Source organism: Miniopterus schreibersii (assembly GCF_964146895.1).
Source record: "Miniopterus schreibersii genome assembly, chromosome: 13".
Lineage (NCBI taxonomy): Eukaryota > Metazoa > Chordata > Mammalia > Chiroptera > Miniopteridae > Miniopterus > Miniopterus schreibersii.
This window is the reverse complement of record NC_138113.1, coordinates 20,289,101-20,313,508: the sequence shown is the minus strand read 5'-3', so window position 1 is coordinate 20,313,508 and position 24,408 is coordinate 20,289,101. Positions and strand designations below refer to the sequence as shown.

The window sequence follows — 24,408 nt, the reverse complement described above, 5'->3', positions numbered from 1 at the left end:
GGACAAAAACAGTTGACAGAAAAGGAATGCCCGTGGTTTTCAAATATATACAAGATTTCCATCTCACTCAAAAAGAGAAATGCAAGCTAATATAACTCATATGTCACGTGTCAAATAGTTTGAAAGATGGCAACACTGCCACTGGAAGGCCCTAGAGAAATGGGCATCTCTAGATACTGTGGGTGGGAGTATAAATTACACTTTTCTGAGGACAACTGGGTAGCAACTATCTAAATTCAAAATGCATGTTCCTTGATCCAAAGGGTTTGCTTAGGAATCTACCCTGTTAGATACATTCAATTTCATGCATCAGTATGAAGTATCTACATAGGAATATTTGTTGCGATACTACTTGTAATAAAAAATGATTGGAAATAACCCAAAAATTCTTAGGTTAATTAATCAGTTTTAGAAAAATTAATTTAAATTAACCTAATTTTTAAGGAAATAATACAGAGGGCCCGGCCGGCCCTGGCTCAGCAGTTGAGCATTGACCTGGGATCCAGAAGATTGTGGTTCGATTCCTGGTCAGGGCACGTGCCCGGGTTGCAGGCTCCATCCCGACAGGAGGCAGCGGATCAATGACTCTCTCATCATTGATGTTTCTCCCTTTCCCTCTCCCTCTCTCTCTCTGAAATCAATATATTTTTTTAAAGTAATACAGAGTACCTCTGGATACTTTTTTACCCCTGGATACTTATTTTAAATTTTAAAAAATATACTACTTTATTATTGGGATACTTCCAAGTATAATTAGCATCTTGGAACAGAAAAAAAAAAATTGCTCCAGGTGCCTCCTGAAGATTCAGACTGGGGAATGCTGTCGTCCAAGTCTGCTGTGCTGTCAACCCAGAAACCACTCACTGACCCATGCAAGCTACGAAGGTGGCAGGTAAATCATTTGGATCCACTTCTCCAGGACCCAGCTTCATCTACAGGATGCTAACACACTTCCTCCCTGTCTCTGAGGATCCTGAATCTCAAATAGTAACCTTGTGCTCAGCAGGTATTGGGCGATGTTACTGATCTTGAAGTCACCTGGTAGCCCAGTGGCATCTGATGGCACAACAGAGGAGGAGCCCCAGGATCACACTGGCTTTTTCACTGAGGGGAGGGAGGTCATGAAGGGACAGGCTGTCTGAAACGATGCTGTTACAACCTGTCTGCAAATCTTGTCAAGGACACAGTAGTTCTATGCAACGTTTGATTTTGCATCTACCGATTCACTTTTAGTAAGCACTATCTGTGAGGTAAAACTGGCTCAGGTCCTCTACTGATGTAATTTTTGGCATGGACTTACATACCCACACATAAAGGTATATTATTAAAATGAATAGGTATTTGGAGAAATTGGTTTTAAAAACTCACTTTCCATATATCTCATATATACATATATATATTTAAACATGTTGGGTATACTATATACTTAATTGCTTTTAAGTTATTTAAAACAGGAAATATATTCCCATGGTTCAAAACTGAAAAAAGTCTTAAAAGGATGAACAGTGAGTGGCAAGTCTCCATCCCAACACCTTTCTCCAGCCTCCCAGTTTCCCTTCCCACAGATGCTACTTCTCACATTTTCCTTGGGATGCTTCACACATATGCAAACAAAGATTCCCCTTCTTACAATACTGTGGTCCTTAATACCAGTTTCTTTTCTTTTTTTTAATACCAGTTTCTTAATGAAAAGACAGTAAGAGCTGTTGTAACTGACCAAAAATTTCCTCTAAACAAGGATTAACTTTTAAGTCAAGAATTCAGTTATGAGTAGGCCCTCCCCCATCTAGTGGGGAGTTTATCTCCTCAGCACCCCACTTCCTCACTCATGGAGTCTGTCACCCCATAAATTCTGGCTATGACACTGGTTTTGATGGTGCTACCAAAGGGGTCAGCTTTTATAGACAGTGCTTATAAGAGGAAGACGCTAAAGTTCACAGGGAAAACTATTTCTCTTTCCGAATATTATGATTACTCTGAAAAGCATTAATTGGAGTTCTTAATCTATTAATATCTAGAATTACAACCTTTTATGTGACCTAAAAGAACATTCATATTGCATCACAGTGATTCTTAACTTTTTAAGGGGAGGGACAGGATTATCACTGCCTTGCAGCAACCAAAAGCTTACCCCCAAAAATACACTTATACATTCTCACTGGACCAGAGACATGGCTGCTTACAGACCTCAGGTTATTAACACCTAATCTCACTAACAAGCCAAGACCAAGGTATCTGCTGAAGAGGCTGTAATAAGATGCACATAAGAAGGGAGAATCTGATATAAGAATTAATTAGATGCTACGAAGAGTTCAGTATTTGATTATCTGAAAAAATAACTGAGTAGATGCCTGCTGAAGCTTTATCATTTTAAATCTCAAGGTAAAATTAATTATTCTGAGAATCTAATTCTATATGTAACTCAATCAATGAAGCTAAGTACAAAACAAAATGTTCCTTGAATCTCATCACAAATGACCGTTCTTTGATTATTACTGTATCACGTTTGTAGAAATAAAATACAGGTAATTTATTCTTGACTTTTTTAAAGGAGTATGGCCTTTCAATTGAGGGGAAAATATTAAAATGAGGTGACAGAAAAATATACTTCACCAAAGAATCATCAAAATATAAAAAGACAATGTGCCAATTCAGAGAAACAAACAGAAGAGCCATGCACGGAAAACAGAAGCTTCCTCCAGCAGCCTATTTAGTGGGTGATGGTTTCTTTTCCATTCACAGGAACAAAGATGATACTGGATCCCAGCCAACTTTAATGGAAGAATTTCATTCATTTTCTTTCTCAAATGTTTTTTTCTTTTTATTTAAGAAATTATATATAAAAGTATGTTTTAAATCAGCTAAGCAATTTAGATAAATATAAATATTCTAGTTCCTTAAAATGGATTTTAAAAACTGAAAATAGCATCAATCCCTCAACTCAGAAATGCTGGCATGAAACCTCAACATAAGCCTAAATTCTCAAATATATGTGAATCTAGTGTAGCTAAATCTCCCCTCCACGGGGCTCAGAGATTACTATCAATTTCCACTCCCTTTACAAAGCACTTTCCTTTCCTTATAAACTTTTACCTGTAAGTTTTTAAAGCCTTTCAATTGTTTGCTGAAAATTAGGAATGAAGTGTTTTTCAATCATTACTCCTTTTACAGATACCCTCTTTAAATCAAAATGGAACATCTCGTAACAAGAATTTTCTTATCTCACGGATAAAGAAAAAACATCTACTGATTCTCTTTCAGATTTCCTCTCTGTTACGCCGGGCAGCAAGTGTTCTCATCCTTTGGGGGAAAAGTTCCATGGCTCTAAAATGCTAGCCAGGAAGGTGACTGAAAGTAGCATGACCAGAATCAGAGCTCATACACAACTCAGGGACACATTCAGGGGTGCATAGTAATAACAGAACAATCCACAATTCATTGGGACATATGAGCTTCGTTCTAACGAAAAAACGAAACATAAGCAAGAATGAATGCGTTGCGAATGAGAGTAATAAAGTCATGTAAATGCTATGTGGTAATATATGATATATGATTATGAAATGGAAACCAAGTAGGACAACAGGAAGAATGCTCAACCACAAATTCGGACACTAGCTTGTAAAAACTAAATGTGTATTTTCAGAAAATTCACCCAAAAGACTTTAAATTCATTTATAATTTGCTAAATCTTCTAATAAACCTAGTGTTTGTTATAAAGCACTGTGAATTTCCAAAATATTGTCTGATAATTGTAAAAGGTTCATGGGAAAACAAGGTTTACAAAGACATACAATTTTTAATTAGTGTAAATGGGCAGATTTTACTCAAACCTAATGAATTCATGCAAGACGGGACTGCGTATCTCAGTTACGGAGTTTCACTGTACCACCCCCTTGGGGATTCTATTGTGACACTACCTGCCAGGTAAGAGCGCCTCAGTAAGGCCTGTGTAAGCAGTTCCCTCACGGAACCCCTCTGGAGAGGACCACTCCCACCAGTCTTTTGTTGAACACTACACTCTCGTCAAGACGGCAGAGGTCTCCATGTTTTCTTTCCAGGTTGGCATGATACAGATGGCAGCAGACAAAAACAATGTTAAAAAAATAAACCAAATAAAAAAGGCTGTACACAAGAACTTATGTTTATTGCAAACAAAAACAAAACAAAAAAGAGAGCAGAAAAGAGAGAAAATGGTCAGAAGCACAACACGTAAGGTTAAGAATTTAAAAGCATCTTACATTCTGCCCTAATGGCAGCATAATTAATAGGAACAAACGGCCGTCTCGCTGCCTGCCGCAGCCGGAGGGTATTTTTGCAGACCTGACGAGCAAATTTTGTGAAATATGTAGTGTGAAGGAAGAAAGCTTGGCGGGTCTTCACTGAAGACTTTGGGCTCCCAGTGTTTCGGACCGGCATCCCCTGCATGGCCTGGCGAGACATGTGGCTTCTGACACGGGGGTCCTGCAGAATCAGACACCAACAGACACGTAAAGAACAGAGCTGCTCAAAGAAAAGTGCAGTTTTTAAATCTTCACTGAAACATCTACAACTTAATACGCTATCCCAAAGGATAGAATTAAAAAGTGTGTACTTATGGAAAGAAAGTGGGGAAGTAGAGAAGAAAACTGGGTCTGGGGTCAGGGGTGGGTATTTGTGTTTTTAAATTGACACTAACAATCCAAAACTATATTCACAATAATTTTTTTTTTTTAAAGGAAAGAGGTTATTTTGTTTTTTTAACATTGAAGGACTCCTGAGATCCTGTTGTACTCAAATAGAATAGTCTCCCTCTGATAGAGCTGGGTGTTTGATATCTGCTATGAGAATTTTGCCAAAATCAAATTTCAACTGGTGTTCACCTCAAGATTAAGTCCACACCGTCTTGCGCCTCCTGTAATAGCCCAGGAGGGGGGGGAAATGTTCAGTTTGTTGATTTATGTAATAAGACACATTTCCAATAGTATCTAAAGGGTGTAAACTGTTTTCAAAAAAGCCATGAACACGAACATTTAATTTGTAAGCGCTCTACTTATGCTAAGGCCTCCCATACACACTGTTCTTTTATCTCAGTAATCGTCTCACAAGACAAATATTTTGAATACCTGAAACGATATGATTTGTCCCTGCCCCTCTCCACCCCACCCTGAATACTGTGGTGCTATGTTTAGCTATAAAAATAGCTTTGTTTGCTTTTAAATTACCTAACACTGTACTTCTGTTTTCAAGGACTGACCGAGCCATTGAAAAACATGGCCATCCTCAATACTAAAAGGACTGCTGCTCGTGTACCTCTGCAGGCGGGCTGGGAGATAGCTTCTCTTCTTCGGACTGGGTGGGCATTTTCAGGCCGCCATATTTTTTCCAATAGAGCCAACAGGTTGCGCATAACCTACACTGCATATTAGGTGGGCCCCAAGAATACCACTGATGAGACTGTGTAGCTAAAGATGGAGGAAAAAGAAAGAACAAAGAATGCTATAGAATTTGTAACATCAATATATAAAATCAAATATTTCAAAAAATATTCCACAGCCACTTTCAGTTTACAATGTTATTTTTCTTCCCCCACCTTGCAAGCCAAACATGAAAGTCTAATATATACATACAGTTTTCAAGATCACAATTCATTAAAAACTATTTATTTCTCTCTCTATATAAAGTGCCCATGGTATCTGTTTAAGAGAGGCTATTAGGTGAAGTATCCTACATTGTATGTTGTACTGCTAAGGGAGTTTTTGTTAATTACAAATATTTTCTAATGTGTACATTTCCGGAAATAAGTTATCTGCGAGGTATTATTATTATTAGTGTTTAAAGTCTAAATCCAGGTTTCCAAACCTATGGGTTCAGTTATGGTACTCAGAGAAGCCCCACTGATAGAGGCAGCAATGTGACAGAACCAGCTATCTGTTTTTCAATCCTTTATTTTAATTAATAGGTAAAATAATTATTTTAAATTTCTTCCTTTAAAAAACAGAATTCCTTTCAAGACCATAAGCCCATATCCAGTGAGCAAATGTAGCAACATCACAGCATGCTTAAGACCTAATAACTTGGTTGATTTATTATATAGCAAAACACTACAAGCCTGTGTTAGTCTTGTTCTGCAGTTTAAATTACTGCCATATAACATTTAAAGTATCCCCACCTGAAGTTTGAAAACACTGACACGGAAACCTTTAAGTTAATGAGGTGCATAAAAATCATTATTATATTTCTGTAACTTTGCCATGGAATATTTCTCCCTGATCTGTAAGTTACAGCAGATAAATGTTTAAGTAGAACAACAAGGAGTCAGCTAACACTTCACAAACCAATGTCAAAAAAAGAAAATACAGTGATCGTTATAATCAAATTGCCTTTAGTTTATTGAGAACACCACTGTGCACTCGTCATGTACTACTTCTGAAGGACTTGTTGAAAGTAGCAACCTTTCTCTTATAATTTAAAAACAAATAATAAGTTGATTGCTTAAAAACACAAATAATAAGAATTTTACATATTAGGCATGGACTTATTTTGGGTTCTGGAAACAAAATTTCACTCATACGTAAATATACATTTTTACCCAAACTGAGACATGTCATTTAATATTTGTCAACAAATGTCTTTCTCCATACATAATTAATTGATGTTCAATTAAAAAGTGACAGAAAATATCAAATTCTTTCTATAAATGATAAATCTTATATGTATGCTATACTAAGATATTTTATGATAGAAATTATTTTAAAATATGAACCAAAAATAAATATTATAAAATTAAAATTGCCTATTTGTCATGCACACATAAAAATGACAATAATTATTTAAAGGGATGTGTGAGATTATGTATGTGTGAAGGGGTTTGTAAATAAAAAATAAGACAGATTAAGTCACTATCATTTGTCTGCTTTGTCTGCAGGATTCTTTTTATTTTTATTTAAATATAAATGCACTTTGAAATCTAGGATTTCCCAATTTAAAGACATTTATGATGCAATCCATGTAAAATCTTGACCAAAAGAAGCTAATTTCCACAAGTTGTTTCCCCTCCTGCTCCTATGGTGCAGAAAATAGTTAGGCCTGTACCATTTCTATGAAGTCATCAATCTGTCTGGCTCGCACCTTCCTTAGTTTCAGGAGAGAAATTATATGATTTGGTTTTAAGAGCCTTTTCTAATGCTGAAGCCTAGTGTGGAGTATGGAGCAGAGTCACACACACTCTTGGCCCTATGTCCTTAGGGCAGCAGGCTCCATCTACCCCCAAAGAGCTGCTGAGAGACAAAAACTAGGCACCAACTAGACTCTTAATAAACGTTCGTTTCTTCCCTCTCATACTTCAGCACACTTTGGTTGTAGGAAAAACAGAGGACAATGTCACCAATACACCACTAAGAGATCATACTGTTGTGTGAGATTTTAAATAAACATAAAAAGTGTATTAACTCTGTAACAATTCACCTCACCAATAAATATAATACAACCAGCCTCTGGTAGGTGTTTGACATGGATGAATACATTGGGGCCTGAGGCCAAAAGCAAATACCACAGAACAGCATCTCCCCCAAACCAGTGCTCTGAGGGAATTTGGTCTGAGGACTGCCGACAGTTTACCCACACACAGGTCTTTCCTACAAAATTATCTGGAGCCTTTAATTTGTCAAATTACACTGAGAAACTCCAAAAGGGGATTTGGTATATTTCATGGGACCACGGTTAGCACAAAGCTAATAACAACTCTGAATGCAGCTTAGCTACAATGCCATGGATACCCAACAAACACAGGATGCCACAAAAGCAAATCAAAGGAAACCCAGTACTTAAATACTCAAGTGTCCAGGAGGAAGGCAGATGGGCATCTATTCACCCTAAGGCTACACTATTCTGCCTTCTTCCCAGTACTGACCTCGTGTGCCTCCCAACCACAGTGCCAGCACAGTTCCATGCACTTCACTGAGTCAGGCCTCAAATGAGAAAATAAAGCCCGGCTGGAGAAAACTTACCATAGCAGCTCTCACATGCTCGGCCTAAGAGGGGATTCTGCGGCTGGAACGTGGTTCCCACGGCTCCATTCACAGCGCCAGGTTTGCCATTGCTGGTGGATATTTGGTTGGGATTTGGTTTGCTGCTTTCAATGAAATGTAAAGTGAGGTCATAAAAATGACTTCTACAAACATGGCAAAGGCTCTATGTTTCATTACTGATTTATCTGAACTACACATCAATAAATCTGAATGCTTGGTGAAGAAGAAATACACCGGTAAAAGTCAACCCGAACCATTCATTTTTACAAAACAAAGGCATGTACAAACCAATCTCTTATGCCCAACACAAAAGAAATATGTACAGCCATCTCTCGTCTCCACACAAATATAATTTCTTTAGGACACCCTCTGATGCTTTTGAACAATACAAGTCATTAAGCTGTATCAGCTATCACAAATTCTCCTGAGAAAATAAAATACTTTTATGAATCATATAAATGAAGCCAAAGGCGATGTGCTGTGCTCAAAGGAAAGCACTGTCCTGGTCCTGCTGACTCTCCAGGGAACTGTACAAAAGCCCGTGTTCAACACAGACTCTGAATGTCAACAGAGCATATCTCCAGAGGTGAGTCAGCATTTCAGGAGACTTTGACCACTCATGATAATAATTTCTATTATGTTTAAACTTTTCTGAGGAAATTACATAGCATTTGAAATAAGAAAAACCAATACATGTATTTTGGGGGTTTTCTCTTTGAGAAAAAATTTTTAGGAGGAGGAAAAGGGTGACGTCTATCAGCAGTGTACATGCAAATTCCCCAGAGGCCATAATTCCCCAGAGACAGGTAGTCCAGGTTATCCTGTACTTGCTGTGCAAACATGGCCAACTTGTCCCCATCGAGGGCAGGCTAGCTCCCTGCTTGTAAGCCATGCCCAAGAATACTGCACAGGTACACACAGTATGTCCTCTATAAACTCATAATTCATTTAGCATGCATTTATACAGTGCCTGACCTGAAGGAGCTTTCACGCCTATTTGGGAGAAATAAATGCTGAATAACTATATCTTCCTGTGGTCACTGAAGTAAGGAGCAGTCACAACTATCAAGACACTTGGAGTTTCAACACAGAATTGGTTTAGGAGTTTCCTCTTTGCTGTTTCTCATTCCCACAGTTCCAATGACCAGAGAAAGCCTAGTATGCAAGCTTTGCCTTAGGGCAAATTAAGATCTCTTCCTGGCATTGTTACGGTAACTCTTGGTGACACCCCACCACCACCCCCATATGAAATCATTTAACCTCTGAGAGCTCTGAGGTCCCTATTCTACATGCAGGGCTATTATTTACACTCATAATCTGTGCCAAGCAATGTGTTTTAAAGACAAATTGGTTATAAAAACACATTTTAAGCCAGAAAGAATGTATTTCTCTTCTTAAAGTTTTCATTTGGAAATGTACAAAATGAAAAGTGGTGATTTAGAATGACTAAGATTTCCAAGGGATATAATAATATTTCTGATTTTTAAAAACCTACTAGATAGATAAATAAGACATGGTGGCCCCTTGAAATTAAATGACTTCCCCAAAATATGAAAATTTCTGACACTTAGCCCAGGGCTAAATGTATGTGTTGAAAAAGAGCTAATACAAATTTACAGAGGAGCTGCCTGAAAAAAAGAGTAAGAGTAAACACAACTTCAGCTCTCAGCCAGAATCTAGAACAGTTTGTGACCAACTAAAACCACGGGCCTTACCATTATGATAATTACAAAAGGAAAACAAGTGTGCAAAGGCTGGATATGACATGTGAATCACCTAAACTCTGAAACCAAGTACCTACAGATTAATTCTCAGGGTACAAATGATTGATGTCAATGTGACCATCTGAATAAACTTTTACTCCACAACAAACGTGAAAAAGGTTTTAAAATCACATTATATGAAGCTGCCCTTCTTTTATCTAATGCCCGGGCCTTTCCTTCCCCCATCTGTGCTCCAGAGCCCATCCCTCTACCCTCTTGAGAACTCTGTACACTTGACTCTCTTTCCTGGACCCTCCTCATTAACATGGAATGTATTTCTCCTATTTTAAAAACTCTCCCATATCTCTATCCCAACCTACTCCTCAAAGCCAAGAACTCTCTCTCGACCGCCCTTTCCAGCCAGGTTCCCTGAGCTGCGAATCCTCAGTGTCTGCAGCACCTTGGCCCATAGGCAGCCCTCACACTGCATTAAAGATCACCGATGACCTCCATGCTGCTCAATTCCCGGGATATTTTTCACCAGCATCTGACACTGTTTCCCTCCCTGAAACACACTCCTCTCTCAGCTTTGATGATAATAATGCATTCACCTTGCTATTCTGTTTTAGCTTTTATACTCTATCTGGCATATAAATACTGAATTTCCTCAAACTTGGTCCAAGGCACGTTTTTCTTATTGCTCCTCCTAAGAAATCTCATCCATGGTTTAAAACACAGTACTATAAGCTGATGAAGCTCAACTTTGTATCTCTAGCCCAGAACTTTCCCCTGAGTTTAAGACCAATATATCTGACAATATATTCAACACCTCTTGTGGACACAACAAACTCAAAATTACCTAAAACCTGGTTCCCTGCCACAGTTTCTCAGTTTGCTGAACAGCTGTGCTAGCCAGAAACCTGGGACTCAACCCTGACATCTGCCTTCCACAAATCCAAATACGTCAATCACCTCCAAGCAGAGCGGGACTTCCAGGGCCACAACTCTAGGTCAACCTACTCTCTCTCCTCTCCAAGAATGTCACAACTGGTCTCCTTACACCCACTCTTACTCCATTCCCCAAACCATTCTTCAGAATGTAGCCAGTGGTCTTACAGTACAAATCTGATCATCACACTTCCTTGTTTAAAATCCATTTCCACTCTTCATCAGCTGGATAACTCATGGCCCTTGCCTACCACACCAGCCACAGAAGAGCCATTTTCCATCTTAGTACTTGTCACACTGGGTGACAAGCTGTTTCGCATCTGTCTCTCCCATACTAGAACGGGACCTGTCTTCTGAACCTTTCTACCTCTACTGCTCTGCATGCAGGAGACTGCCAGGCTCAGAAGAGTGACAGTATGAAGTAATTCTTAATCTACTTTTGTCTTTAAATATTCAGTTCTAGAGTTAACTGGAAAATTCTTCAAAGGACTCATACCTATCCAACTCAATAATGCAGCTTCATATGTTCTATTTATTTATGTATATGATTTATATAACTTCTTTTAAAAGTATGATTAGAAACTGTCTCGAGCTCCAAAAATCATTCACTTAGATCAGGGGTTGGCATAGTAAATATTTTAAGCTTTGTGGATATTATAATTCTGTAGTAACCACTAGGCTCTGCAGTTGTAGCACAAAAGCAGACACAGATAGCACATACATGAATGAATATGGCTGTGTTCCAATAGCAGTTTCTTTATAAAAAGAGGTAACAGCTCTGAATAAAAATTATGTACCCTGTAAATTACATGTTATATGCCATGAGATAAAAGATTAGTAAGATGCTGTGGCTGGTGTGGCTCAGTTGGTTGCAGTGTCATCTCGTACACTGAAAGGTCATGGTTTAAATTTCTGGTCAGGGCACACACACACCCCACACCCCCCGTTGTGGGTTTGATCCACAGATGGGGTGAGTTCAAAGGGCAACAGATTGATGTTTCTCTCTCACATAAATGTTTCTCTCTCTCTCCCTCCCTGTCTCTCCAAAATCAAGGAAAGCATATGCTTAGGTGGAGATTAAAAAAGATTAGTAAGAAATATTACAACTCATTTACTATGATGCTTCCTATATATAAAAATGTCTTAATACATCAAAATTCAGCAAACAAAAGGCTAAGTATAAAACAACTGTTCGGAGCTCACAGAGTGAGAAAAATCTTGGAGTGGTACATAGAACTTTGTAGTAAATTTCATTTTTATCCCGAAAGAACCTCGGATAGCACTATATACATGGTGCTCGATAAACTAAATTTTCCTGAACAAATAAATAATCAAACTTCAAAGATCTCAAGAAAAAGATTACAATTCATTTAAAACATAGCATATAAAAAGAAAATTGGCATCCATTTTGATATAACAATAATTTCTAAGTCAAAAGGAAAACAATGATAGAATGCTAGGCCAAAACAATAAAAGTTATTCATTATTTATCCAACATTGACAAAGTATGATCCTAATTACTTTCCCTAACTCCTCCCCTAAGCAAATAATATAAAATTATCAACCAAATAACATACCTCAAAAGGGCAACACTCATTACCCAAACAAAATCCATTCTATTAGGTACAAGTTTCATAAGTTGGTAGCTTCCTGAAACACATTTGCTCCAAATAATAGTTCCATAGCTTAGTTCCCTGACACTTCCCCTGCAGCTGTGAGAGAAGTAAAATACAGGGCCATTGTTCTTCCAGGCCTTTTGTTGTCTACTGGTGGTTCTCCCACCAGCCATTTCTCTCTCGAAAAATATCACTGTAGTCATATAATGGGAAGCAAGTCTCATGTTTTGTAGTGGAAAAATATAAGGTACACAAAGAAATTCAAATTTGGCTGAAATTGACCAAAATGACATTCATTTTGAGAGAATTAATACCGTGACAAATATTTTAAGATTTCCATTACTTACTAAGTTGGGATATACACTTGTTTCAGTTTACTCTCAGCTTCTGCTGCTTTTAGACGTTTCTAATTCAAAAGATAGATAAAATATATTACATACAATGCTTAGTAATTATTACCACTTCATTGTTTTAAAAAATTCACAAGAAAATGATATATTAGAGCATAATCCAAAAATTGCCATTTTAAGGTGTGCATATAAGCTGCAGTAATTTCCAAGAAAAGTCACTAGTTTCTGAGATACAGAAATATAAGTATTAATAATATTTTAGAAATAGATTTTTAAAATAAAGCAATGAACAACTCCATTACCCACAGGAGTGAATAAATAGGACTTGTAAGTAACCATTTTTACTTTTCAAATTTACTTTCTACCTTATTTCTTTTTTTTGTTCTGGGAGAAAAAAAACATACATAATGTTTACTTTTAGAAAAATATTCAGAGATGATTAGTTTTCAAAGTCCATGCAAAAGAAAGAGACAGTAACTATTCTAAGTACAATTAAATAAGCATTTACCCTCAAATGTTGGGAGGTATGCAGTATACTTTAAAGCTTGGCTGAACTCACATCAGATTTTAGGAACCAATTAGGAGCCAAATGCAGGAAAAGGAATGGGAAAAAGATTATGTAGTCAAATCCAGAGATTGATCAATACAACAATGAATGCAAATAGGGAAGGAAAATAATATATGAAAGATATCCAAAAATAAGACAAACCAAAATATTTCCCCTCATTTTCTCAATGAGGAGTAAACAAAAACATTTAGGGGGACAAACTTAAAACTTTCAGGGACAGAGTTGAAATTTCTGAAAATGATTTTATCCAACTATTTCAACCACCCTTGATGCCATAATCTCCACCATCTTTAGGGACTCTCTGCTCTGAGTAACAGTTTTCAGAACACACGGTCTTCATGGCTGCCTACCTAAGTCATTTCAAATAAGCACTTTTTGAATTATGTATGATGCTGACACTGGCAATGTTTCAACAAGCCAGGGGTGCTGGCTATTCACTATTCATGATCTCAGCAACTCACTGTGGTAATTTATAAAGTGATCCTTAAAATGTATTTTTACAACATCCAGACCTGGCCACTGTGCAATCACATACTTAGGAAAAATAATGTCTGTGTTAAATATACTTGCCCCTTTCTTTACCAGTTCTGACATGTGACCAGAAGAATATAAAAGCAAGTACTAACTGAGGTTGCTCCAGGAAAGTGTGCCTTTTCCCAGGAAATATTGCTCAAAATAAGTAACTAAGAGAATTACCTCAATTTGGGACATGTGGGAAGGAGTCAAAAACAAATGGTTCCCTGCTTCTAGAAATAATTTTGGATAAAAATGTATGTATAGTACCAAAGCATCAAACTAGTAAGAGTAACTTTACAGTTAAAAGATAAAAGATTTCGGGGGTATATCTACAAAAATGTCATATAAAAAAGTTTCAGAATATCTTTTAAAATACCTCAAATTATATGGTTAATGGCACAATTTTCAATATGTAAAAAGTTGTTCAAAAGCTCTGTGCTAACATCACATCTTAGGTCATTCCCTTCGAGAATACTCACAAAGATATGAAGCACCAGGCACCTACAAAGAAAACACTACTTCTCTAGTATTTTTCCCTGCCATCTTTCCAAAATAGCTATCATAATAACATCTAAAGTTAAAAATACATATTAAGATTAAAATCTTAAAAGTAGTATCTTAAGGATATGAAATCATGCAGTTTAAACATCTAAAAAAGATAAAGCAAACACGACAAATTTAAAATTAAGTATATTGCTAAGAAATATTAAAATATAAATGGAAAGTTCACTTTAATGTCATCATACTGGTAGTGATACAAAAAAATTACCTGCTGCACGTATCTGTCAGTAGTTTTCCACATGTAATAATATTCAATGATGCTAGTCAATGATTTCCAAGGGAGCTGAAAAAAAAATATTTAACATAATAATGTAAACAACTACAACAGCAGCTGCTTTCCTTTAAAACCACTACTTTAAAATAATGAGGCAAATATCCACATGGAAGATTCATTCAGTTTACGAAAACTGAAATTAATTCTTAGCAAAGGGTATCCCAAACAAGTCATATTCAGTTAGAAAATAATAGGACACAGTCCACTTCTACTTCCCGTTTTGCTAGAAATTATAAATCTTATGACTAATATGATTTTATTTAATTAACTTATTTATTTATTCTTTATTATTATTATTTTTAGTATTGTTATTTTTATTATTCCAAAACCCCTTCTAGCGTATCCTCCTTGGAGCTCTAAACTGTATTTTCCCCCAGACACCGCTGAACAAAGGTGCAGACTCACAAGCTAGGCTGGCCAAGCTGACAAACCTGAATGACATTTAGATATATAGACTTGAGCAACGTCAAAATGAGGCTGCATGCAAGGAGACTGGGATAGTTTGGCAAGAACAATGGTTGTGGTATCATGTTCCTCTGGGCCATCTCTGTTGACCTTTCTGCAATGGAAGCTTGAAATCATGAATGCCAAGCAGCAGAGTGCACGGGTGTTTCCACTGTTCCTGAAAGTATAGCGTCCAAGCCTGGTTCTCTAGTCCTTCCGGAGATTCTATGAGAACCTAATCTCCTATATTCCTTTCTGCTTATATTAGATATTGTGAATTCTGTACTTAGCAGCTAAGAACTCTGACTAATATGGCCTAGATCTTTATTCTAAATTAGGTGAGGATGACTTTCTCTCACCCATAATCAAAAGCACTGTAATATAAAAAATGGTAAGAAGTGAAGTATTCGAAGAGTAGACCCTAGAGATGTGGCATTTATTGACAGTCAAAGTGGAGCACAAATCAAGCCAGCCTGGTAGCAGAGGCATCAGTCTTTGCAATGGGGTTTCTGCCAGAGCATTGCCGCTGTGGGGTTAGATATTGCTCTTGGCTTCACAAGTCCTGGCTGTGAAGCATCTAAACTTGGATCCCTGGAAACTCCTGGAGGCTGTTAGCCTTCTAACACGCTGTAATAAATTTCTTTCTCCTCAAACCAGCTCACTCAAATGGATTCTGTCGACTCCAGTTACAGTTTGTCCACTATCAGTTCCAACTTCCTTCTATTTCACTTTCCTATAATGTAAAGATGAGAAATCCAAACATTGTATTTCCAAGACTCCCTTGTGATTTATTTCTTCCAATCAGATATACGTGTATAAGACCTAAATTCAGAAGTGAATTAAGCAGGGTTGAGAGAGGATTGGTGCACAAGGCATCCATTCTGCTGCATCAGAGCAAGGAGGCACAAAATGGTTTTAGAGCCCAAAGCTCTGCTTGAGGTTTCCTGATCCCAACACCAAGGTTAAAGTAGTGTGATCCTGCAGCAGAAGTTAACCCAGCAGCTTCCCAGTTTCCATATGGGGCAGAGGTGGGAGCTCACCTGCTGGGCCATTTCTGTAGGACTGTTCTGAAGCCTAGCCTGAGGCCTACTTTTCCAAACCTATCAAAGATTTCAGCACCTAATTTCTGAAATTATATCCCATTCTGTTCAAAATAGTTCCTGTAATATTGTTATCTGAAACTGAAGCCTAAATAATACAAAAGCTAAGAAATACCTTTGTTAAAAGGGGTTTCTATGGCAACTGTAAGAAAGACCTGGCTATTTTGAACTTTGGAACTTCTTAGGTTACTTTACATTATTTCAGGTACTACTTCTTTTAAGGATGCAGAAATCCACAGGAGGATGTCATTCCTACCCTAAAAAATTAGGAAGAAGAGATAGTCTATAAAACCCTAACAATTCATGAGTCCATCCAAAAGCTAAGGTTATAAGACAATCACCTGAATTCCAAAATCATTCTAAGGAGACAGGCCTCATGAACTATTTTTAATTTGGCAGAGCATAAAAGAAACAAGTGATCAATAAAAATTAAGGTAAGAAGAAAACAACAAAATTACCAAATAATTAAAGGTCAACAGTGGGCGAAGACAATTGTTTAACACAAGGAAGCTTCAGACACAAGGGGAATCCACAAACATTTGTCACAGATCTCCACCAGGTGTTTATCAGAAAGAACTGGGCCAGAGCAGCAAACCTGAGAAAGCCCCCACTGGTGCTCATAAAAATTTGAATCTACATGAAGAAATGAAAAGGGGCAGAAATGGTGTAAAAAAAAAAAAAAATTAATAATGACAAGTAAATAAATATACCTTATATATTTATACTTATGGGAAAAGATATTTTTTAAATCTCTTTAAAAGATAGCTGATTATCTAAAGCAAAAAACAGTAATCATAGAGTGTACGGCAACAAAAGCACAAAAATGGGAGGGAGGGCCTGGAAGCGCATTGCTGTATGGTTCTTATAACCTGTGTAACCTAAGCGGTATTTGATTGAAAGGTGGACTGTGGTACATTAAAGATGCATATTGTAAACCACTAAACAAACAAAACAAAAGTTTAATTAGTAAGCCACTAGTAGAGATAAAATGAGAATCACAAAAAATAAATCAAAATGGGGAAAGGACAAAAACAACGGGACAAATGGAAAATTAATGCTCAGATGATAGATTTAAACCAATAATTATATTGCTGGTAATTACAATAAAGGTAAGTGATCTAAACACTACAACTAAAGGCAGAGTTTGTCACATTGTTTATTTTTAAAACTCTAACTGTAGTCTGTCCACAAAAGCCCACTTTGGACACAAGTAAGGTAAAAGAAAAGGAAGAAAACAAGATATCCCATGTAAAAAGATAAAGCCTGAGTAATTATACTAATAGAAGATAAAGCAGGCTTCACCACAAAGAGTATTAGCATGAATAAAGAAGCATGATTTAAAGATAAAAGGGTCCCCCAGCCAGGCATGGCTCAGCGATTGAGCATCGACCTAGGATCCAGGAGATCGCGGTTCGATTCCAGGTCAGGGCACATGCCCGGGTTGCGGGCTCCATCCCTGGTGGGGGCCGTGCAGGAGGCAGCCGATCAATGATGACTGTCTCGGCCCGGCTGGGCGTGGCTCAGCGGTTGAGTGTCAACCTAGGATCCAGGAGATCGGGGTTCAATTCCCAGTCAGGGCACATGCCTGGGTTGTGGGCTCGATCAACGACTCTCTCATCATTGATGTTTCTATCTCTCTCTCTCCCTCTCCTTTCCTCTCTCTAAAATCAATAAAGATATTAAAAAAAAAAAAAAAAATGATGACTGTCTCATCATTGATGTTTCTATCTCTCTCTCTCCCTCTCCCTTCCTCTCTCTGAAATCAATAAAGATTTTTTTTTTTAAAAACAAAAAGATAAAACATTGTTTATTGTTCACCATCAAAACATAACAATCCTAAATGTGTATGTACTAACAACAGTTTCAATATAATTAAAGCAAAAACCTAACTGCAACTGAAAGGAATAGAAAAATCCACCATTATAGCTAGAGACATTTAACACTGCTCTCTCAGTAAGTAACAGAACAAGTGGACAGAAAATCAGTAAGGCTTCAGAAGAGTTAAATAATGCTATCAATAAACTTGACCTAAGTAGCATTTATAAAACATTCCACCTAACAGCAAAATATCTACTCTTTCCAAGAACACAGAGAACATTCACCATAACAGGCCATATACTGGATCAGAATCAATCAAATCTCAAAAATGTAAATTATGGTTTTTACAGAGTATGTTTTCTGATCACAACAGAATTGAACTAAAATTTAGTAACAGAAAAACATGAAAAAAAATCAAATATGCAAAATTTCTAAATAATCCATGGGTCAAAAAAGAAATCAAAATGAAAAATACTTTGAAGGAATGAAAATGAAAACATACATCAAACTTTGTAAGATGGAGCTAAATAAAGCAGTGCTCAAAGGGAACCCACACACCCCTTTCCTCCATCAGGTGCTCAGCAGGAGGAACAGGGACAAGGGAAGATACTAAGAAAACCCCTGTTGATGGTGATGTGGGTGTGCAAATGGTGATGAGCTGTCACTGGGGACCAGGCAAGAAAACCCCTTGCTCCCCAGATCCTTCTTTCATACAAAGCTAAAGCTGCCTGCCATTGGAGCAGGGCAGGAAGTTTGTGCCCATCCACAAACCCCTGCCAGTAAAATGCAATACAATGCAGAGACTGGTTGCTATGAAGAAACTATGGGAGCGCTGTCATTGAGACTCGGACACACAAAGCCCGCCCAAGACTGGGGCTTCAACAGGACAGCTGAGAAGCCTTCTGTGCCACACCACGAACCTTGTAGTAACAAGTTACACCACACCACCACCAGAAGGGCAACAACGTGGAGAGAGGCTCTGGAGTACAGGGCCTGCTGGCGCTGGGACAGGAACACTGAAAAAGCCTCAGCATTCCAAGCCCCATGTCAAGCACAGGTAAGAATTTGAAGTCTGTGGATGTTCGGAACACCTCCTATTCACCCCTTCAGTGAGGGATCCCCCCTCAAAGCAGTACAGGATGGGCAGGCACACAACATATGACACTCAAGACTAAACAGATGAGGTTGGCAGCAGTTTATTAGTGACACAGATTCATGGCTCGGGGGGAAGGACACCATGCTGGGCCACACAGGGGTTGCACTGGGAATGGTGAGCCAGTAGGAGTTGTGGAAGTGAGGCTTTGTGTAACAAGAGGGGAAGCGTGCCCTGGTTCCCAAAGAAGGTTCCCATGGGAGGATGTGACTAGCTTGCTTGAATATCTCTGGCAGGGAAGTGAAACCCAGTAGGCTGCAAACTTGGTGAGATGTTAAGGGAACTAGTCAGGTGAGGAGCCTTTCCTGCTGGGTGAAGGGCATAGCTGGAAAAATGGGGGAACTCATCAGTGAGCTTTTGGGGCCCTATGAGACTCAAAGATGTCAAGGCAGTAGATGAAATTTTAGGCCTTCAATACAATGATGCACTAAAGGTAACTAGAAAGCAGCAAAATCCAAACCTGGCCACTGCTGACCAGACAGACTCAATCCCCCACAATAATGACCTAGAAGGAGAAGAGGCATCCTCATTTCAGAATACAAATACTGTTGAACTCAGTCTATGTTTTGTTTACACAGGATGTTCCACAACCAATCAAAGATATAAGACATTAAAAACAGCATTAAAATAAATGTCCCATTTTCAAGAAATAAATCAGGCAACAGACACAGACCCCAATATGACCCAAATATTGGATATTAAACTATGATAATTCTATCAAAGGATCTAGTTGAAAAGGTGGACAATACAAATAGGTGGGGAATTTAAACACAGATAGAATAAAATGTAAATATGAGGAAAAAAATGCTATCATGTTTGAAGAATTCCTTTAACAAGTTAATCAGGATACTGGATATAGCAAAGAAAAGAATTAGTGTACTAGAGGATAAATCAACACAAATTATCCAAACCAATACACAACAGAAAATCTTAGCTCTAGGAAACTACGTGAACTACAAGTAGAATAATTATAAAGAAAAACACACCCAGGCACAATGTAGTAGTAAAACTGCTAAAAGCCAAGAGTAAAGAGAAATCTTAAACACAAAGAAAAAGAAACATTTACATACATAGGAACTTTCTCATCAGAAACTGCATTAAGCCAAATAAACATCTTTAGTGCATTAAAAGAAAAAGAAAAATGAATCTAGAAAGAACGAAATCTCTTTTTAAAGGAAACAATAAAAAGTTTTTCAGGCAAAGCAAAATAAATCACTGTTAGCTAAACATATGCTACCAATAAATGACTGCATTAGAAGAAATATTTCAAATAAATGATCTAAGCTTCAATCTTAAAAAGACACTAGGAAAAAACAAAGAACATTAGCCCAAAGCAAGCTGAAGGAAGGAAATAATATAAAAGCAGAAATTAATGAAACAGAGAAGTCAATCAAACCAAAAGCTGGCTCTTTGCAAAGATTAATAAAATGGAGAAACCCCTAGGCCAGAATGATGAGGAAAAAAGAGAGAAGACCTGAATTACTAACATCTGGAATGTGAGAGGGGACATCACTACAGATGCACGCCATAGGCCTTAAAAGGATAATATGAGACTATTATGAACAACTTTATGACAATAAACTAGACATCTTACAGATAAAACGAACAGGGAGAGAGACGTCAGAAGCTAGAGGAATAGGGCAGCCTAGTCTTGCCCATCCCGCACCCCTAACAAAAAAGCAGTAAACAGACAGCTACTGACAAACGAGAATAGCCCTGGGAGAGCACAAGAGTCAAATTAAGAACCTAAAACAACACTGTGGAGCAAATAATGAATTACCATGCAGAAAGGATCACCGCAGAGAGAGCTTAGCTGTGACATCTTAAAATGGCTAAGAACAAAGAAGAAGGGTGGAGGGGTTGAGGGAGAAAAATTAGTTTAAAAACACCCACAACTACAAAAAATATAAACCTTTTGGGCAGTTAGCCTCCTGGTGTTATATATTCTTTAAGGTTTTTGACATGGGTGGATAATTCACGAAATTTGTATCATTTCCAAAATACAAATCTAATGTGATTGGCTCATCAACAAGTAATCTAACCACTTTCAGCAAAAACTAATATATACCACATTGTAAATTTACAAGAATTTTGTTGGATTGTGAAGGTAACAAAAACATCTAACAGCATTATTACTGTTATATCAATGTCAGCCTCTGTGTCCGAGTATATTGCACCAAGGTACTCTTCAGAGAGTTACTTCCTAGTCCTGTGTTAGGTGCCCAAGAGTGCTGTCTGTAAGTTTCATACTTCCCATAGACTTTTCAATTTGCTGTTTTCTCCCTTTACCATCAGAGATCCCACTGAAATGCCAGTTAACTCTGTGAAGCTATTTCTGATTTGACTGGCACAACTGATAGGTGCCCTACCAATACCCATAGTACTTGTTCAAACTACTGACAGAAATAACTACGTTTTGTTTTAGTTGGTGTATATGCTTCAATCTCTTGATCTTGACTATGAACTCACTCCCTGAAGTAATGCTGTTTCTGTTGCATGCCTAGTGCCTACCTGAAGGCCTGGCATGTTCAGATGCTCAACAGACATTTGTTGAATTGAAATGTGTCCAGAAGGGTTACTAAAACATAAAATGAGGATGTAACACTCCGTGCAGGGAAAGCAGTTTCACTGTATTGTTTCTCATCTTCCAATCCTTTGTCAGGCCTCCAGATTTTCTTCTTTAAGGGGTTTGGTTCTTGTGGTTTCTATTTAGTGGTATAGCTATATCATATAAATAACTACTATAGTAATAACATTGCGCTGCTGTGTTATTCTGACCATCTAAAGCTAAATGTCACCAATGCATTTTAAATTCTCACCTGTACGTCCTATAAATTGAAATCATGACATATAACATTCTGGGTATGAGTGAAGTTTTGCCAGAAGAACAAATGTCAGTGACACTAACAGCTTTAATTATCATGTTTGGAATTTTTATTTATTTATTTACTTGTTTTAGAAAAATATATCTTTATTGATTTCAGAGAGAGGAAGGGAGAGGGAGAGAGAGAGAGAGAGAGAAACATCAATGATGAGAGAGTCATTGATCGGCTGCAGCCCGCAACCTGGGCATGTGCTCTGACCAGGAATCAAACCCCAATCTCTTGGATCCTAGGTTGATGCTCAGCTGCTGAGCCACCATGTTTGGAATTTAATGTATCCATACTGATAAGAAAAAATTTTGCTTCAGAAATAATTCAAATAAAAATTCAACAACATAAAAGGCAGGATATTAGCTCACATCAAATATTTCATAGTCTATAAAGATTCTATTTTCCTATTTTTTTTTAAAAGAATGACTGCTATAAAAATCTAATTATAGACTTCTCAAATGGAAATTTCTCCATTTCAAAGACATTGTAAGCTTAATTAAAGAAAGCCATTCCACAAATACAGAGACAAAAGACAGTACATAACAGTGGAAAAGATTACCTAGTATTTAAAAGGCAAGTCAGGAAGGAAACAAGAGGGCGGCATAGGTAAGAGCTACACGCGCCGCCTCCCGCAGCTACATCAAAATTACAACTAAAGTACAAAACCATCATCACTCAGAGCCTCTTGAAAGCTGGCTGCACAGAAGCCCCACAACCAGGGACCTGAAGAAGCACGGAGACAGGGAGGAGGGGCGGAGACGCGGGAGGATCGTGAAGATGGGGCCATGGGCCCACACCCGATGCCCCTGTTTAAGCCCGGGAGGGGCATCTCGGCGGCGGGGGAGGTTTCCCGGAGGAGTGAGGGGTCCCAGCCCCACAGCAGGCCCCCAGCCCAGGGCTCCAGGGCTAGGAAGAGAAGTCCCCAGAACTCCAGGCTGTGAAACCAGCGGGGACTGCGGCTGAGGGTCGCGGAGGCTGCGGGAGCCCCAGCAGCTCCTCTAAAGGGCCCGGCACAGACTCACCCGGACGCTCCCTCTAAGCCCCAGTGCTGGGGAGCAGCCTGAAAGGACCTGGGACCCTCGGGGGGGAACTAACCTGCCTGAAATTAGGGCAACAGGTGGAGGGCAGCTTCCTCCCAGAAAGAAGAGCTGGCAGAGGCCATGGCTCCTTTGGCGAGTCCTCCCCACACAGCCCGCAGGCAGGCGCCATGTTTGAATCGCCAGCGCCTCACACCTTTGGCCCCGCCCCGTGATTCCCGGAGGCCCCGCCCCTCCCCACCTGCAGCTCATCCAGGCCATTTCCAGGGGCTTTTCTGTGCAAGTGGACTCTCAAGCCCCATGCTTAGGACTTTCCTAAAATCTCTCAAACAAGCAGCAGCGGGCCCCATACAGCTTGATAAGTAGCCCCGGGCCTGGCACTAGTGGCAGCTGCATTGGCTCATAGCTTGGCCTCTCCTGGGCACCTCCAAGCCCAGCACATGCAGCAGCCAACTACGGTTTGCTGTGTAGCTCATGCTGGGTGGCCCTGGGCAAGGCACTGTCAGAGGCTGACTTTGCACCTCCCGGGAGGCCCCAGAGACAGTGCACCTGTTGGTCAGACTCGACCACGCTGGATTACAACCCTACCACATCCATGAGTGACACACTCAAGGGGCACACTTGGTTAACCAAAGCTCCACTGAGCTCCATAGGGGTGTCTCCAGCATAGCAGCTCTTAGCTGTAGTTGCAGCTGGTCCTCACAGCTGATTGGCCTGGGGGTCAGTTCCTCCCAGTGACGCCAATAGCAACCAAGGCTCAACTACAACAGGACAGTGCACACAGCCCACACAGGGGAGCACCTAGAAGGCCCAGCTCAGGTGACTGGGAGGCTGAGCCACTGGACCCTACAGGACACCGACTACACAAAGCCACTCTACAAATTCCAGGAGACATAGCAGCTCTACCTTATACATAGAAACAAACACCTGGAAGCAGCCAAAATGTGGAGGCAAAGAAACTTGTCACAAAGGAAAGAACAGAAGAAATCTCTAGAAGAGGAACTAAATGAAATAGAGCCAAGCAAGCTAACAGATAGAGTTCAGAGTTTTGTTTATAAGGATGCTCAACCATATTAATAAGAATATTATGAAAACAACGGAGAGAAATCGATGACATCATAAAGTACCAATTTGAAATGAAGGCTGCATGAACTGAAATGAAGAATAATTTACAGGGAATCAACAGTAGAGTAGAGGACGCTGAGAATCAAATCAGCAATTTGGAACATGAGGAAACAAAAAACACCCAACCAGAAGAGCAAAAAGAAAAAAGAATCCAGAAATATGAAGATAGTATGAGGAGCCTCTGGGACAACTTCAAGAGGCCCAACATTTGTATTATTGGGGTGCCAGAAGGGGAAGAAAGAGGCCAAGGAATTGAAAACCTATTTGAAAACATAATTACAGAAAACTTCCTCCACCTGGGGAAAGAAATAGACTT

General features: G+C 38.8%; 1 protein-coding gene across 7 annotated transcripts in view; it reads right to left on the bottom strand.

Moving 5' to 3' along the window:
- Positions 1–24,408, bottom strand: part of MTA3 (metastasis associated 1 family member 3) — a 134,966-nt gene that overhangs the window by 20,560 nt on the left and 89,998 nt on the right. For 3 of the 7 annotated variants that reach the window (XR_014000099.1, XR_014000101.1, XM_081155867.1), the window contains exons 10-14: positions 14,477–14,551; positions 12,621–12,679; positions 7,986–8,107; positions 5,290–5,441; positions 4,239–4,461 (exon numbers count right to left, since the gene is read on the bottom strand). Coding sequence is in view for 4 of the 7 variants with exons in the window: in XM_081155867.1 (XP_081011993.1) it covers positions 4,239–4,461; positions 5,290–5,441; positions 7,986–8,107; positions 12,621–12,679; positions 14,477–14,551 (631 nt within the window). In the remaining 3 variants the exon portion in view is untranslated. Of the gene's footprint in view, positions 1–4,125; positions 4,462–5,289; positions 5,442–7,985; positions 8,111–12,620; positions 12,680–14,476; positions 14,552–24,408 lie in introns of those variants that run through there. The other 4 variants (XR_014000100.1, XM_081155870.1, XM_081155868.1 and 1 more) reach the window with 2 other exon arrangements.